We start from the raw sequence: 15,497 nt of genomic DNA, 5'->3' as shown, positions 1-15,497 counted from the left end.
AAATAAAATAGAAGAAATAAAAGGACCCTAAGCTATCAGCAATGTATTTGTGATGTGAGTACATAAAGTTGGATATGGATTTTGCAGTCCATAGTGTTTTATTGTTTTTTCGGTCTCTTCTTCCCCCCTCCCCCCCGCTTCTTTTCCCTTCAGTGAATTTCCCACAAGAATTCTGTCAAGGTTTGGCTCATAAATAGCAATGAGTTTTGTAAAGTTCCTGTACAGATAAAGCAAACAGCAACTTTACCAAATGTTCAATGCGAAGAGATCCATGTGTCTCTTCATGCGACTGTTTTGAAAGACATTTTACAGAACACCTGTCTGGCTTTAATGAAAGTTCACACACAGAGATGCAAATTTGAAGAAAAAAAAAGTAATCTGGCACTGCATTTTAAGGATTTCAATACTGGGATTTTGCCTTGTATGAAGGGCCTGTTTATCTGTGACGCTACATCATCATTATTGTAATCAATAACGTTACGACAATTAACGTTAGAATAACCGATATTCTATAATTACATGATTATAATAATTACTATACCATTAATACTGTTATGGTTATTAATATTGTTATTGTGTTGCCACACCCCCTTTTTAAAAGGTAACTTTTTTTTTAACTATAGGCCATCGAACATTGTTCATTGGAGTTCATGTGCCACTGGGTGGAAGAAAAAGTCACCGACGCCATAGGCACCGTGGACATAAACACAGAAAGAGAGACAGAGAGCGAGATTCGGGATTAGAAGATGGGAGAGAGTCTCCTCCTTTTGGTAAGATAAATTTTATATATTTGCATAGATCTTTTAATAATAAACATCAGTATGATTATGCGTGCTCTGTCCTGTTACGGCTTGGACGTGATTAGCAGTGGGGTTTTGGAGAACCCACCAGAGCCTCTCCAGTCTCTGCTGGAGAGCCAAGATTTGTACTTCTGATGAAGGGCAGCAGCCAGTGGCAGTCAATACATGAAAAATCTCAGTAATTTCTGCCACTGTAGGAGACTGTCCAGGAGTGTTCTCATAATGGTAGGCTGCTACCACCACTGGGAGAGGTAAGTGCTTTTATGGCACCAGCTGCCCTCACTGAAGGCTCTGGAGTATTTGCCCCTAAAACGTAACATAGAGGAGTTCTGGTTCTTTACAATTAGTTTTGTAATAATGTTGATGTTACTGAAGCTACAGTGTTATATCAGATATTAACTGCAATCCAGATTTTGTTTGCCTTTTCCATACATGGCCCTGTAATATCCATTGTAAGATGAGTCTGCTAACTGAGGATTTAAGAGCAAAAGGGAAAAAATACCTTTCACTAAACAAACCTGATACAAAACTTCTAAAATTCTCAACATTTTAAATTAAAAAAACATTACAGAGAACAGATAAAGGTAGTAATGAATAAATTAGTCAATCTTTGTCTCAAAACACATCAGAATATTTGCTGTTCACAAATAAAAAGTGCATGAGCTGAAATGTCCAAGGCTGTAGTAAGTGTTGAAAATATAATGGAAGCATGTATAGAAATCAGTTTGTCAGTGTGCAACGGAAGAATGTTTTTAAATCATTAGCAAAATGTGCCAATGTAATTTCAGGTTACAGAATACTAATTATAAGACTTTCTTTTAATCTGAAGTTTGTATTATGTATGTAGAAAGCTTTGGAGGAAGTAGCTGATGGCTAAGTATATTGTAAAGAGCTTAAAATACTCAAATCTTTCACAATGAATTGTATGGAGAATGAAACAAAGTCAAGACTTTTTCAAACTTAGTAGATATGTGTTATGTTTTGAAGACTGAACAGTGAAGGAAAAATTGGCTGTGGTTGTTCTGTCTGGAATGTATTTCAAATGTACGAAGACCCAATACTATATTGAAACTGGTTTCTTGGAAAACAACAGAGTTCATAAATTATTAAAATAGTTTTCAAAAAGAATGTGCATATATGCATATAATGTCAGATTAAAAAGAAACAATTGAAAGTTACATTAGCCAAGAAGTGAGATTATTTTAAACTATGAAGCAGTGTCTTCTGTTGAGTCATCTGGTTTTATTTAAGTGCCAGTATATGACACATTTTGGCTGAGAACTTAGCTTTGTTCTTTCAACTTCTGGAGACCTAGGCTTGTGTCCTTCCTAATGTCAGAAGTAAAAAACCTGAAATTATCTGACTGAATCTGTCCTTAATAGTCTTTGACAGTTGTGCATACAATAAAATGCACTGTTAACACAATTCTGCGCTAAGTGAAAATGTTCAAGATTGCCCTAACAGTGGAATAGGGGTAATATGAAAAAGATAGTTTTGAAGTGCGTTTGTAAGTTGGTAAATCTGAAAATTATACAGTGATGAAGGGGTTAAGCACAGTCAGAGCAGGCAGACAAAATTATACAGGGATTAATCGTAGTCTATATCCGCATCCTTGCTTTTACTATGGATTTTCCTTACAGGAGTTTCAGACAGGTTGTGCTACCTGGGGAGAAGTATTGCCGTTAGAGAGAATATATGCATAGTTTTTCTATGCCTTATTTACACAGGGGGAGCAACAGATACTTGTGGCACTAAATCTGAAGCCACTTAACCTCAGTAACGCATTTTAGCTCTTGTTCCCCATGACCACAAGGTTATAATAGTACCCAGAGGCTGAAGAAAGTTGCAAGGAAGACAAATGCACTCCCTACTCTTGATGCATAACTTAATATGAGGGACTGTGCTACCTAAGAGAGCAGATCCAAAATGGTCCCTTAATTTATGAATCATTCTGATTTAATTTAACATGCAGAAATGCTTAGCACCCTCTCACCATATACTCTTTTTAATGCATTTCTGCTGAGTAGTAGGAGGCTGTATTCATGGGAACTGGGGACGAGGAGGGGAAAGAAAAAAACATTTCAATGAGCAGGTGCAAGAAGAAAGATAGAGAAAATAAGCGCTGTGAGACCAGCCGATAGAACACAGTGCTTTGAAGTAAGTCAGAAAAATACATTAGGATTTTTATGATACAAGAGAATAAATTAGCAGTGTTTTGGAGCAGTGAAGTATGAAAGGAGGTATAATAAAAGCCAAAGATGCAACAACAGAAAAATAGAGATGCTGGAACAAGTAAAGGCCTGAAATACTCAGACATGAAGTGCTCCAGACTGCTCAGTTAACCAAGCATGGGATGAAGCATTATTTTTTTGTCATAATTTATAGTGGTATAATGTATAACTTCATCTGTGAAGTACCATTAGGTGCAGATCTTGCTCTGCTGTCACTGCTTCAGGGAGCTGCACGGTGCATATAGTGCTGTGGGGCTGTGCAGGCCCCACTTAGAGTGGACAGGTTCCTATCCAGTGAAAAACAATTTCTTCAACAGTTTTCTTTGTATCAACATGGCTAGAAAACACCTGTATTCAATGTAATGCCCATGGCTGTAAGCTTCCTGGTAATCCCTTTGAACCCTGGCTGGGAAAGATGTACCAGCTACTTTCTGAGGGAATGTTTCTGCAGAGAATTAGATTTTTTTAGAATATCCTGGTTGCAGCTCATAAGCTTTTTTTTTTTAATCTCCTACTGTCACTTTTCAAAAATAACCTGAATGTTCTCAGTGTGCAGATTCAGAGCTTCTAGACAAATAATATGTAGATTACGTAGTTAGTAAAATAAAAAAAGGTAGAGTCCTGCCATTTGGGGGCACAGATCACTTACTGAAGTTTTATTTTTGTTCTCCCCACACCTGATTCTCGCTGTCTGTCTGTTGCCTCTTGATGAGATGAGGCTGTACAAGATGTTTCCACTTTGCCGTAACGGTGTGCCTTTGAATTCCATGATTTGCAGATTACATGGCTTGCTCACGGAGAGGCTTTTTTAGGTAGTAAAAATTGTAAGCTAAGTGGTTTCAAGATCTAGATTTCCACCATCTTGCCTCATAATTTTTTGGAAGAAAAGGAGAAATCCAATGAAATTATCCACTCAAGTTAAAAATGCAGTAATGCTACTTGCTTTATTGAAGAGGTTTACTGTTCCCAGCTGAAACGCCGCTGCTGTAATGAATGCTCCAGTTTCATGCCCACTTTAAGCTCCCCTCCTCCACAGCTTTCCTTGTGGGGCAAGTATCGTGGCTACTCTGTGACCTAAATTAGGGAATTGATGCAAATAAAAACTAGTTTGGCAAAAAAGCTGTTTCTAGCCTACAGCAGGTCCTTGTTGCTGTTTGCTGTGAGTGTGATGGGTGCCAGCCCCAGTGGGCTGCAGGGCCACAAGCTGTCCGGGACTGCCACATCAGCGCTGGGGGTCCTGGTGGCACTTAAAATCTGGGGCAGATTTCCCTTTGGCTGGTAGGGTTGCACTTGCTTGGTACATCTGGGGATTTTAGTGGCAATTTCCAGTGGTTTTTGATGTCTGTTTTTTGCCTGTAACCTGTGAAACAGCTGTCTTGCACTTGCACTTAGGAGCTAAAGATATTTATGTTTCTGTTTTAAAATGGGGTGGAATAAGAAGACTTTAGATCTCAGCAGTGTGTCTTTAAGGACAGCTTTTGTGAGGGTGAAGTGAACACAGCTGTGAGGACTGGGATTTGATTTCAGCCTCCTGTGGTGTCTTCTAGGACTAGACGCTGTTGGGCTTGTGCAAGGTTTGGTTTGTTCTTTTAAGAAATCTGGCTTTAATAATCTCGAGTTTTAAAGAGGCTTAAATTTGTAATTCATGATATTGGATGTGGCAAGGGAAGCTGAGCAGCCCTGGAGGTGAGCCTAACAGAACTCTACGCGCGGTTCAGGAAAGACTCTCTGAAGGTAATGCAAGCGAAAAAGTGAATTGCAGAGGGGGACTTCTCTTGGTTACTAGAGGGGCTCGAAGAAAGTTTAATGAAAGGACTCAGCTGACTGTATTTGGTAGCTAAACTCAAACCTTGAAGGGGTATTAATGGGGCAGATTTAATTATTTGTGAAATGTATGGCTGTTAAGAGACTTCTCCTACCCTTAGCTATAGGCTCTGGCTGCTGAAGGATGAACTTGGAAATTTGAATCTCTGGGCAGCTGTGGAACAGATTGCAGCAAATCTGGATTAAAATAATGCATCATAACTGCAGTTTTAACAGTCTAGCAAAGAGAATTGAAGCTTGGGAATTGTCCACATTGTCAGATCCAAAACAAGATTATTTGTCATAGCCCTGAGGTGACAGAAACAATTCAGGTGAAAAAAATGTAGAGAGCGCTTCCTGAAAACAAGATTATACGTATAGGGATAGAGTGCCAGAGGAGCAAGCAAGGGAATACTTTCTCCCAGTGTAATAAATGGTTTCTAAGGTCTATGAAGAGATTTTCAGAAATGTGCTACATGGCTGTTTACTATTTTATGTGTAAATTTTGATTTAAGTTTTACCATGTTTTCTTATTAAAAACAATGTAATTTATGATCCTTACCTTTACTGATTGCTGAGCTGAAGCACAAAGTCCAATCTGCACAGGAAGGAGATGGGGGAAGAGCCCCTGTCCACCACTTCCTTGGTGAGCGCAAGCAGGAGGATGATGAATGTTTGTTTGTGTGTGAAATGATCCTTTCTTTTCTGTGATCCTTTGACTTTTTCACACCATTTCCCCTTTGAAAGGAGTTGTTACGGATGTCAACTATGTTACACCAGTTCACTCCCTGTCTGCAGCCCATCCTGTGCAGTGAGCAATCAAAAAAAAATAAAATTGTATATTTAATATTACTTTAATGTGAATGTACAATAGCATGAGGGATGGATTAAATCTTGTCTATGATGTTTACTATCTTATGTGAACTTCTGTAATGTAAATTTTATTTTAATTTTTGGCCTGTTTTCTAATCTAGAAAAAGTAATTTTTTCACCCTTAGATCTACTGACCCCAATAAGAAACATTAGCCTACTAATACTACCCTGAAATGCAGGTTCTCAAAAGGCTTGGAAATACATAAACCTGTTCTGACAATTGAGCTAATAGAGTGTTACCAGAAGTACATTTTTGCACCCTTTCTAGAGTTTATTAAGAGCAGAGGACAAAATTTGGAATACATTTTATATGTAGCCGAGGCTGCGTTTCTGCTTGTAGTATGGCTTGGGCAGATTGCGTGCAGTTCTGCCTGATGGCAGGACGGGTTGTCTCAGGAGAAATCCTGGCATGCACTGAGGAGGAGATGTGTATCGCTGTGAGTGATGCAGTGGAGCAGGTTGTTTGCTGGGCTGAATTTATGTGGAGGGACTGAGAATGATCCTGCTTTCTTACCTTGGCCTGATTTCACCTTGTTCCCTTAGGCAGGAGGGAGCAGTTCTAACCCGGAATTGTGGTTGCACTTGGGGATGTTTTAAATGGGGGAAATGCCAGTTATGGTTCCTTCCCACATGTGTTCCGTACGCCACCGTTCCCCCCTGCCGGCACTCAGCGCTGTTCCAGGGAGCAGCTTTTCGTGTTGCCCTCTGGGAATTAGGTTATTATCAATTCTAGCTTTAAGTTCTGCTGTTTTGGCATGTCTGTGCCCATATATTGCTTTTGATTTAGGGATGTTAATGACTTTACAAAGAGTCATAGTAGTGAACAGTATGTCAGGTTGCTGCAGAGTCACTTCCTTTCTGCAGCACTGAATCCCAGTGTGAATTTGTGCTTTCAATAATACATAGAATCACAGAATGCTAGGGGTTGGAAGGGACCTCTGGAGATCATCTAGTCCAACCCCCCTGCCAGAGCAGGGTCACCTTAGAGCAGATTGTACAGGAACACGTCCAGGTGGGTTTTGAATGTCTCCAGAGACGGAGACTCCATCACCTCTCTGGGCAGCCTGTTCCAGTGCTCTGCCACCCTCAAAGTAAAGAAGTTCTTCCTCGTGTTTAGATGGAACTTCCTATGTTCAAGTTTGTGCCCGTTACCTCTTGTCCTGTCACTGGGCACCACCAAAACCAGACTGACCCCATCCTCCTGACACCCATCCTTTAATTATTTATAAGCATTGATAAGATCCCCCCATGCCATATCCACTCGGTCTTAATTTTTACCCTTTTAACAGTGTGGTGGAGTTGTACAGATTTTTAAACCTGGAATACTCAGGTTTTCCATGCTTGCAATGAATTTGAGGTATCAGATGTAGTTTGGGTGTCTGTGTGAGTCCTGCACGGATGATGTGAACACAAGCCCAGAGACCCAGCTATAACACAGAGTCTGGCAGGAGGCTCCCATGGGCTGGTGGAGCCACAGCAAGCAGAAAGCTGCTTCAAATTTTCCTGACTGAGATGGCTCTTATTTGAGCATGGGTGGTTGTTGATGGTACTCCTCCTCCTGTCGTGTACCAGACTTTCTGCCCAGTCCCAGCTGGTCCTGGAGGATTTCCTGAACTAGTGGTGAGCCATTTACTTGGTAGAATCATCAGCTGCATCTTGTGGAACTTTAAATTCACGTTGCGTCTAATGTCTCTGTGGTCTGATATAAAACAACTGCAATGTTAGAAATACTAGTAACAAATTAGTCACATTAATTTATTTTTTTTAGCTTAATCTAGATTACTTTCATTACTTTTTGGAAATAGCAATAATAATATGAAGGATTTTTTTTTACGCTGGCTGTACTGCTTGAAGTAGGGATAGGCACAGATAATATTCAAGCCAATTTCTGTTTTCCTAGACTTCAAAAAAATTTGAGTGTCCTAGTTTGCAAATATTATGCTTCTACACTGAGGATTAAGTTATCACAGTTTGACAGTCAGCAATTGAAGTATTCTTTCATACTGTTTTTGAATCACATATTACTCATTTTCCATATAACACATTAATGACATATTTGGTATTTATTACTGCTATGAATAAGAGCCAAAGCCATCTGGCATTGCTCACATGAGTAATGCTGTTAACTCAGTTTTATAAGTAGCACCAACAGATCTTTTTTTTTTTTTTTTTACATTTTATTGTGTTTCTATTGTTTAATTCTCTTAGGGTTTTGTACTTGAAATAAAATTATTATACTATAAAGCAAATAATAACTTTTTTATTTCCAGTTTCCAGCTTGGTGTCTGAAAATCAATCTGTGGCTTGCAGGTTTCAGACACCAATACAAATTACAGCAGCAGAAAAAGATAGCCAGAATCCAGCAGCTACTTTTACTGGGAAGAAGAGAGTTTATTGCATATTTCGTCATTGATATAGACTATTCACTGTTGTCAGTCAAGTAGCTGTATGTTACACAGAAGACCCAATAAGAGCAAATCACAGCAGTAAGGTGTTTCCTTGCTTCTGCTCAGCTCAAGGGATTTCTGATCCTCTGCTTTCCTTCCCACGCTGAAAGTGTGCATTTGCATGAGTATCAAACTGTCATAAAACTGCAGCTCTGCTGTACAACACTACATTTATTACTTAACAGTAGCTGTTGCTGTAAATCAGTTCTAGTGCTGATTTTGTCAAGCGTACAGGATGTTCTTGGAAATGCTTATTCTCAGATTTTCGTGGCAGTCCAGCTCTCTACCGAAGTGGCTTGTTTTCCATGTTCTATCACTAGTCATATGCGCTTGTCCTTTGCAAGTTCATATCTCGCTGAATTTTGTCCTTCTGGGAAACAGTCTTAAAAAGTTGCACGCTTCTTGACCAGAGTGTACTTTCTAGTCTCAGATTAAATCTTGATGCTTGTATTTACTTTTTGCTTCTCTAGAATGTACCAACATGTGGATATGAGGAACATAGAGAATTTTTTTTTAAATAAACATAGAGAGAGGCTGGAAGGGGGTCTAGAATAGAGATTGAAAAGAAAAAGAGGACTGAACAGTGAGAGAGAAGAGTAATAGAAGAAAAGGTAAAGTGGAGGAGGTTGTTACTGTTCACCAAAAGTAATTTCTGTCCCCTTAGCTGTCCCCCTGCAGATTCATTCTTGACAGCTTAGTAGTACCTGAGCCCATCTCTCTCTCCCTCCTCTCCTGTACTTCTTCCTGGGTTTCATTTCCTTGCTTTGTGAAGAAGTAAGTAGGCTTGACCGTGCTATATCTTTATACTCTGATTAAGCAAATAGACCTCAGGTGAAAACTGTCATGTATTGTTTGTGTTTCATTGCTATAGCAAGTTTACTGCTACTACCAAAAAAGGTGTCTTTACTGCTGCATTTATTCTCCTGTATCAGTGGCCCGTTTAATTTTTTTTTGATCAGTGCTGTGTTTACTCTTTAACTAGCATTCAATGAGTGTTATCACCTCAGTTTTTCCAAAATTCAGAGACCTTGAGGATCCTATGCAGTGATGCTCTTCACTGCTAAATGGAAAATACTGTTGCTTGTCTTACAAATATGGTTGTAGAACAGAACTTCATTTAGACAATGTTCAAGGAATCGCTGAGCTGTTCTGCTGGATAATCAATTTTTCGGTTGACTGACAGCCTGGCCCCTATCAGCTCTCACAAAGGACTTTTCGTTCCTCTCAGAAATCTAAAATGCATTAGCAGAAAAAATAACTAGGTATTTCTAGAGAGACTGGGTTTCATCTAGTTTGTTCATTTGAGATTTGCATTTAAATAAGGATAGGATTTTTTTTAATGATTTACTACATTTGAGCTATGAACACTGAATATACATCTATGTTAAGGTGATCCATGAGCTCTGGAAATTTTCTAAGTGATATGAAAAAAGAATCATATGACTCCAAAATAGGTTTAGTGGTCTGCACTGAAAGGTTATGAAGAAAAATAACTGGTAATAGGAATGTAAAGGGAAGACAGAGACAGGAAGAATAAAATAGGGAAATTGGGACAGATAAACAACTTGTTAATCTGAAACAGCCTAACCATGTAGGAACAGTTTACGAAGGGGCAGGGGATGATAGGTGGAGATAGTGATCCGTTCTTTTTGAAGTTCCCAGGTGTATATTGACATTAGAGAGGTTTATTTTGCTTTCTTTCTCCTGATAGGTAAAACAAAGAAGGCACATTTAGTACACCAGCTTTGTGAGCTGCGCTAGATCTGTAGATTTAGATTTAGGATGTGGCAAAGTAGTTTTTGTAACACTGGTGTAAAAGACTTTTATCAGCTCCATCTATGCTGCTGTCTGTGCTGCCTTTTTTCTGTGAGATGCCATTCTAGCTTCCAGTAGTCTCTACTTCTGTACATCACATTCTATCTTTAGATGAGTTTAATTAGCAGACTAGACAACTACAGTAAATAGAGGTCTCAATCTGAAAGTGTTTGTGTATAAAAGTTCCTACAGCATAACTACAATCATGTTTTCAGTGTGTCAGTAAGTGATACGGATGAAAGAGTCTGGATAATCTCATGAAATTTTAGATACTTGCTTGCTCAGGGCAAAAAACTTGGTGTTCTGGACTTGATATTTTCATTTTTTCCCAGATACCCCATCACAAAGGGTGCAGTTTATTCTTGGAACAGAAGATGATGACGAAGAACACATTCCTCATGATCTCTTTACCGAGCTTGATGAAATTTGTTGGCGTGAAGGAGAGGACGCGGAGTGGAGGGAGACAGCAAGGTGAGTGTTTTTGTAAGTTTTTAAAAGTCATCTGTTCTGTTTGTTGGTATATTGAGGAATGATTTGAAAGCTGTGGCAAGCTCAGGAACAGATTTTGGATATAAAGCTTAAATAAAACCACAATTTTAATCCTTAGACTGCTAGTATTACTACAGCATTTGTGTTTCCCAGAGCCAAATGTTTTCATCTGGATTTATGAAATATAGGTCATAATGAATATCAGGGGAAAAAATCAAAGTAAACATATCATATATATGAATTAAAATTTACTGGTTTTATTAATATTTTAGATCATGATTTTAAGAAACTTTCAAACTTCATACTGTGTTTGAATCCTCAAGAAACTGATATAAAAAGATGAAAGCAAGGAATGAGAATACTTTTGGAGCAATAACACTTTTACATATTCTAACTATCAAACATGCTATTTAAGGTTTTTAAAATGCAAAGAAAGCCTATTTATAGAAAGGATTTATAAACTCGACCTCCCTCTAATCTCTACTGAAGACGTAAAAGCTCTTTCAAAAGCTGCCCCTTACCCCTTCCCCTTTCCCCGTTTTCCCAACCCAATTTGGGGCAGATTCCCCCAAGCGGGGCCTTTCCCCTGCAGGGCTGTCCACACAGAGGAGGAGCTGCCACCATGGCACAAATATACCCTTGATTCTGGGTCTGTGCTGGGGAAAAAAACCCAAATTTTTGGGAAAAAAAATTACCCAGTTTGGGGCTCCTGGAACAGCCAAATCCACCTGGATTTGTGCAGCTGGAAAGGAACATGTTTTTCATGTTTGTTTCCTTGAGCATCTAAATAGGAGATGACTTGCTTAGTTTCATTAAGACACTACATTTTCCAGAACCTTAATGCTCTCTTTCCCTGCTAGTATTTGTTGACAGTGTTCCTCAATGGCGCCCAGAAGTCTATGGACCAAATCCTTGGTGTCAGTAGGATAAAAATTGTGGAATTCCTGAAAGGATTTTGTGGCAAACTACGTATGTGGGCTGTTTGGCATGAATATGGCTGTTAGCTTTCCCTTTAAATTTACTGCAAATTCCTGCTTTCCCAGAGGGCCACAGAATTTTCTGTGACCTTCCCTTCCTTTATGTGTCCATAGGAGGAGGCATAGATAGATGCTAAATATAGATCTTTACATGTAGAAAATGCTCATATGGGGATTGTGCTGCAGAATGAGTGTAGTAGTGTTCCTAAATAATCTTATTAATATTCAGAGAGAGAAAATCTAATCAAGTTAATCGTCTGCAGTGTTCTCATACTGATTAGGAAAATATAGGACCTCTTCTAGGAAGGATATCAGCTTCTATTGTGATTAAAAATAAAAATCACTGTGGCTTATGTTATTTTTGAGCAGGGAAATAGCAGCTTCTTTAGTTCAACTAAAAAAAAAATCCCTTTGCAAATCATTGAAGAATTATGTTTGTGAAAAACTGTAACAATTTTTATTAAAATAAATAGTTAAGCAAGATTGAATTTGAAATAAATAGGCAAAGCAAAAAAAAATTTATTTAGATCAATCTGTCTGTATGTACAGCCTTTCCAGTTGTCATTTGGGAACTAAAGAATCAAAAATGTCTAACAGAAACAAGCTGTAATTGTTGAAAAAGGACAGGAAAAAACAGGCAAGAAAACTATATTTTCTGAGCTCAGAAAATACAAGAGTGAAGTATAATAGCTAATAGTAAAAATTTCTTTAGCTTTAGAAATAAGATGAAAACAAAGAAAGAGTGAAGCTACCATGCAGAACGAACTGGTAAAGATAAATGATCTTTTTGAGTTTGGATCCAAAAATTTCAGACAGCATTTGACATGGGTTGGTTGACTGTTAGAAAAGGAAGAGATGGCAGTAAAATGACCAAATTCAAAATGAAGGCAAGAGTTGAAGTGCTTTATCCATGTAAATAAGAAGGTGCAGCAATTTCCATGCCAGAAAGCCGAAAGAACGTGTATTTCCTGAGTATGGTAAATCCTGTCTTTCTGTGAATCTATTAGGTGGGTTGTTGTACTATAGCAAACATAGCAATACTATTCAAGAAAGCATAAAAATGGTTGGAACAAACAGAGGCCTGATAGTCAGATTTCAGAGCTAAGCAAGGCATAGAACAATATTTCAATGAAAGAATAATTTTAGACTTGGAGCTAAGTGGAAAATTGGATAAAATGCAATACAATGGTGTATCATGTCAGACTAACTTAATAACGCTATTTAATCAGATGCTTGATTTTTGTTTTTCTGACAAAGAAGAAACAGTGGATCTAATTTTTTTTTTGTTACTTAAACTCTGTTTAAGTGTAAAAATTATATTAGCAGGTAAGGAACTCATTCAAGAGGTGCAGCAGGTCATGCTGAAAGATTAAACTTAGCGTGGAAGGTAGTGACAACTAACTTCTGAAGAATTAGTCTTATTAAATGGCTTTATGGAATGACAAAAAATAGGATTATAGTAATGAAACTTGATGATAAGAAAGTAGAAGGTATTGTTACTCTAGAAATAGATAAGGACAAAACAAAGAACAAGGTGTCTTTGAGTAGAGTAATAGAAATGGGATGGTGTTTAACATGCAAGATCATATCCTTACATATTAATACAATGGATCATTTTCAATACTGGTGGTTGATTCAGGACTTCAGAAATACTAAAAGCATGGTATGGAGAGGATACACCATGGGTTTGTTGCTGTTCCTTATTATATGTTTTCCATTTGTGTGGAAAATGCCGCTGGAAGTATCTGTTAATCGTACTGTCTGGCTTTGGACATAGTTCCAGATAGATGAATTTAAATGCAAGTGACACAGTGAAGCTCGCACATTAATTGCCTTTAATGATAATGGTGGCACTAAGTGGTTCTGTATTCATTTCCCCAAGCTCTGCATGGGCTGAAGGGTTGAGTTGACTCTGATGCAGTAAATCTGTATCTCCTTGTTCTCAGTTTGATTGAAATTTCATGCACAGTTCAGCCTTAAAATTTTTTGAAAATACCTTGAAGAAACTGTGTAAAACTGTTTGAGACATTTTATTCTTCGTTGATCAAAATAGTAACATATCAAAGGGAACCATGGATAAGATTTGACTGAAGCTTGGTGTTCTTTAGGTAAGCCTCTATTCCTATTTCATTTGTTTGGAAGAGTAAATAAGTCCTTTTCTAGACTTTTTTTTTAATTGCTATTTTTCTTTTTCCTCAGCAGTTAGGAGACTCCAAGGTTTGCCATTCTCTACTTTCTGTAACATTTCTCATGAGCAAAAGCATTCCTGCAGATTAATGAGTAGGAGCAAGAAAGTACGCTTTCTTGCATACGTGTTACAGTGTACTCCATTGAAAGGTCTGATGTCCCATCCATGGAATTAGTGAGCAGAATGGAATAACTTAATTATGTTGATATAATGATAAAATAAACTAATTTTTACCATTAATTGATTTCAAGCCAGAAGAAACACATACCTTTTAAAATCAATAGTCAGTCTTTATTAATATATGTTTTTATGTGGCCCAGCTGTACAATTGTGTAGAGAATGCATGATGTATAGTTCCTATACTGAAAAAATATTTCCATTAAGATTGTGGAGAAACACACTGAGGCATAACAATTCGGTTTATTTTATACACACAATAGCATAATTGCAAATTGCAGCTATTAGGAAAGCAATTCATGTTCAAATCCAGTCTAATAGCCTCTTGTGGTCATGGCTGGAAAGTAGTCCCTGATTTGTAACAGGTTTTACCCAAACTGTTGGGTCTCATTTATCTGCTAATATAAAAAGAAAATTTTGGGAGAATATCACGATGTTTCTGGAACAGAAAAGAATATGTAATAAGTAGGAAAATAGAAAGATGCTTTGCAACCAACAGGAAAGTGTTTAGGCTTGAATTTTAATGAAACAGCACAGTTAAGAAAATAAACCTCTGTCCATAGTTTAGAAAGTAAATAGTTAATAGTGACTAGAAAATGGATGTAGTCGGAAAAATTATGAAGTGAAAATGCATCTCCCCTGGATCAAAATTCTTCTTCCGAAGAAACTAGTTAGCAAAAACCTTAGGTTTTGTCACTTCTGCTTTGTTTCTGACGTGCTTGTTTACTTTAGTTCATTTTCTAATCAGTGTAGGCAGGCCAAAGCTCGTGGAAATTTACACAGATTATAAGATTACATTAGGAACATTGACTCTTGAGCAGGCTCTAAGTGAATACATACGCCTATTCACATAAGTGAATACATACAAATGAATACATACAGGTCTCTGCTGCAGACACGACAGACTATAAAGTAGATCATGTTCAACTCACCCACTTCATATTGTGCATCAAAATGTAACTGAGTCTACAATGAAGTGTGCGCACTCTTTTATTGACTTCTGAAACATCAATGGAGATGACTTGAGAAGATGTGACGTGTGTGTGTATGTACAGACACACATCTGAGTATTTTTCCTATAGTGACATACCTTTCTGAAACTCCTGTTCCCATGTTTTGTTCCAGCAAGTATGCTATCAGAGGAGCTACCTGTATGATTGATATACCTGTGCTAGTCTTTACCAGTAAAAGAAAACTATGAATGAAGCTGATCTTCTATGTGAGCAGACACAACTAAGATAGCTCTAAATATATTCCAAGCAGATGGGATACATGACAATACACAAATAGGGTTGGTGGTGTTTTCTTGGAAGTTACAAAAGGCTTTTATTTATCAACCATATCAATTTAAGGGGTTAAACTGCAAAAGTAAATATATTGAAATTTGTCTTTTTCTCTGAGAAACTAATAAGAGTAGAAAATTGGCAAACTTGGGATCCATGCCTGAATTTGGATTTCAAAGCCATTTCTATCCTTGAATCCTATACGTGAATTCAGAGGGGTGTTAAAATGGTATTATGATACTTAAAACTACTTGAACACTTAGAATTGAATGACTATGTGCAAGATTAGAGATTTATTTGTTTTACATTTCCTGCTTCTGTTTCTTATTTGATATGTTATAAGCATTATCTGACATAATAGAGGAATTGTTCTGAAAAGATAAAAGGTCATAAACATGATTTGCCCTTGATGAC

The 15,497-nt window shown here is 37.7% G+C and overlaps 1 protein-coding gene across 10 annotated transcripts in view; it reads left to right on the top strand.

Annotated features, from left to right (window-relative positions):
• SLC4A10 (solute carrier family 4 member 10) overlaps positions 1-15,497 on the top strand; it is a 163,965-nt gene that overhangs the window by 75,908 nt on the left and 72,560 nt on the right. For all 10 annotated transcript variants that reach the window (XR_012588455.1, XR_012588459.1, XR_012588457.1 and 7 more), the window contains 2 exons: positions 624-770; positions 10,302-10,440. Coding sequence is in view for 3 of the 10 variants with exons in the window: in XM_074595665.1 (XP_074451766.1) it covers positions 624-770; positions 10,302-10,440 (286 nt within the window). In the remaining 7 variants the exon portion in view is untranslated. The remainder of the gene's footprint in view (positions 1-623; positions 771-10,301; positions 10,441-15,497) is intronic.

Source organism: Larus michahellis, chromosome 7, assembly GCF_964199755.1.
Source record: "Larus michahellis chromosome 7, bLarMic1.1, whole genome shotgun sequence".
Taxonomy (NCBI): domain Eukaryota; kingdom Metazoa; phylum Chordata; class Aves; order Charadriiformes; family Laridae; genus Larus; species Larus michahellis.
The sequence above is the reverse complement of the archived record's forward strand: the minus strand, read 5'-3'. Positions and strand labels throughout refer to the sequence as shown.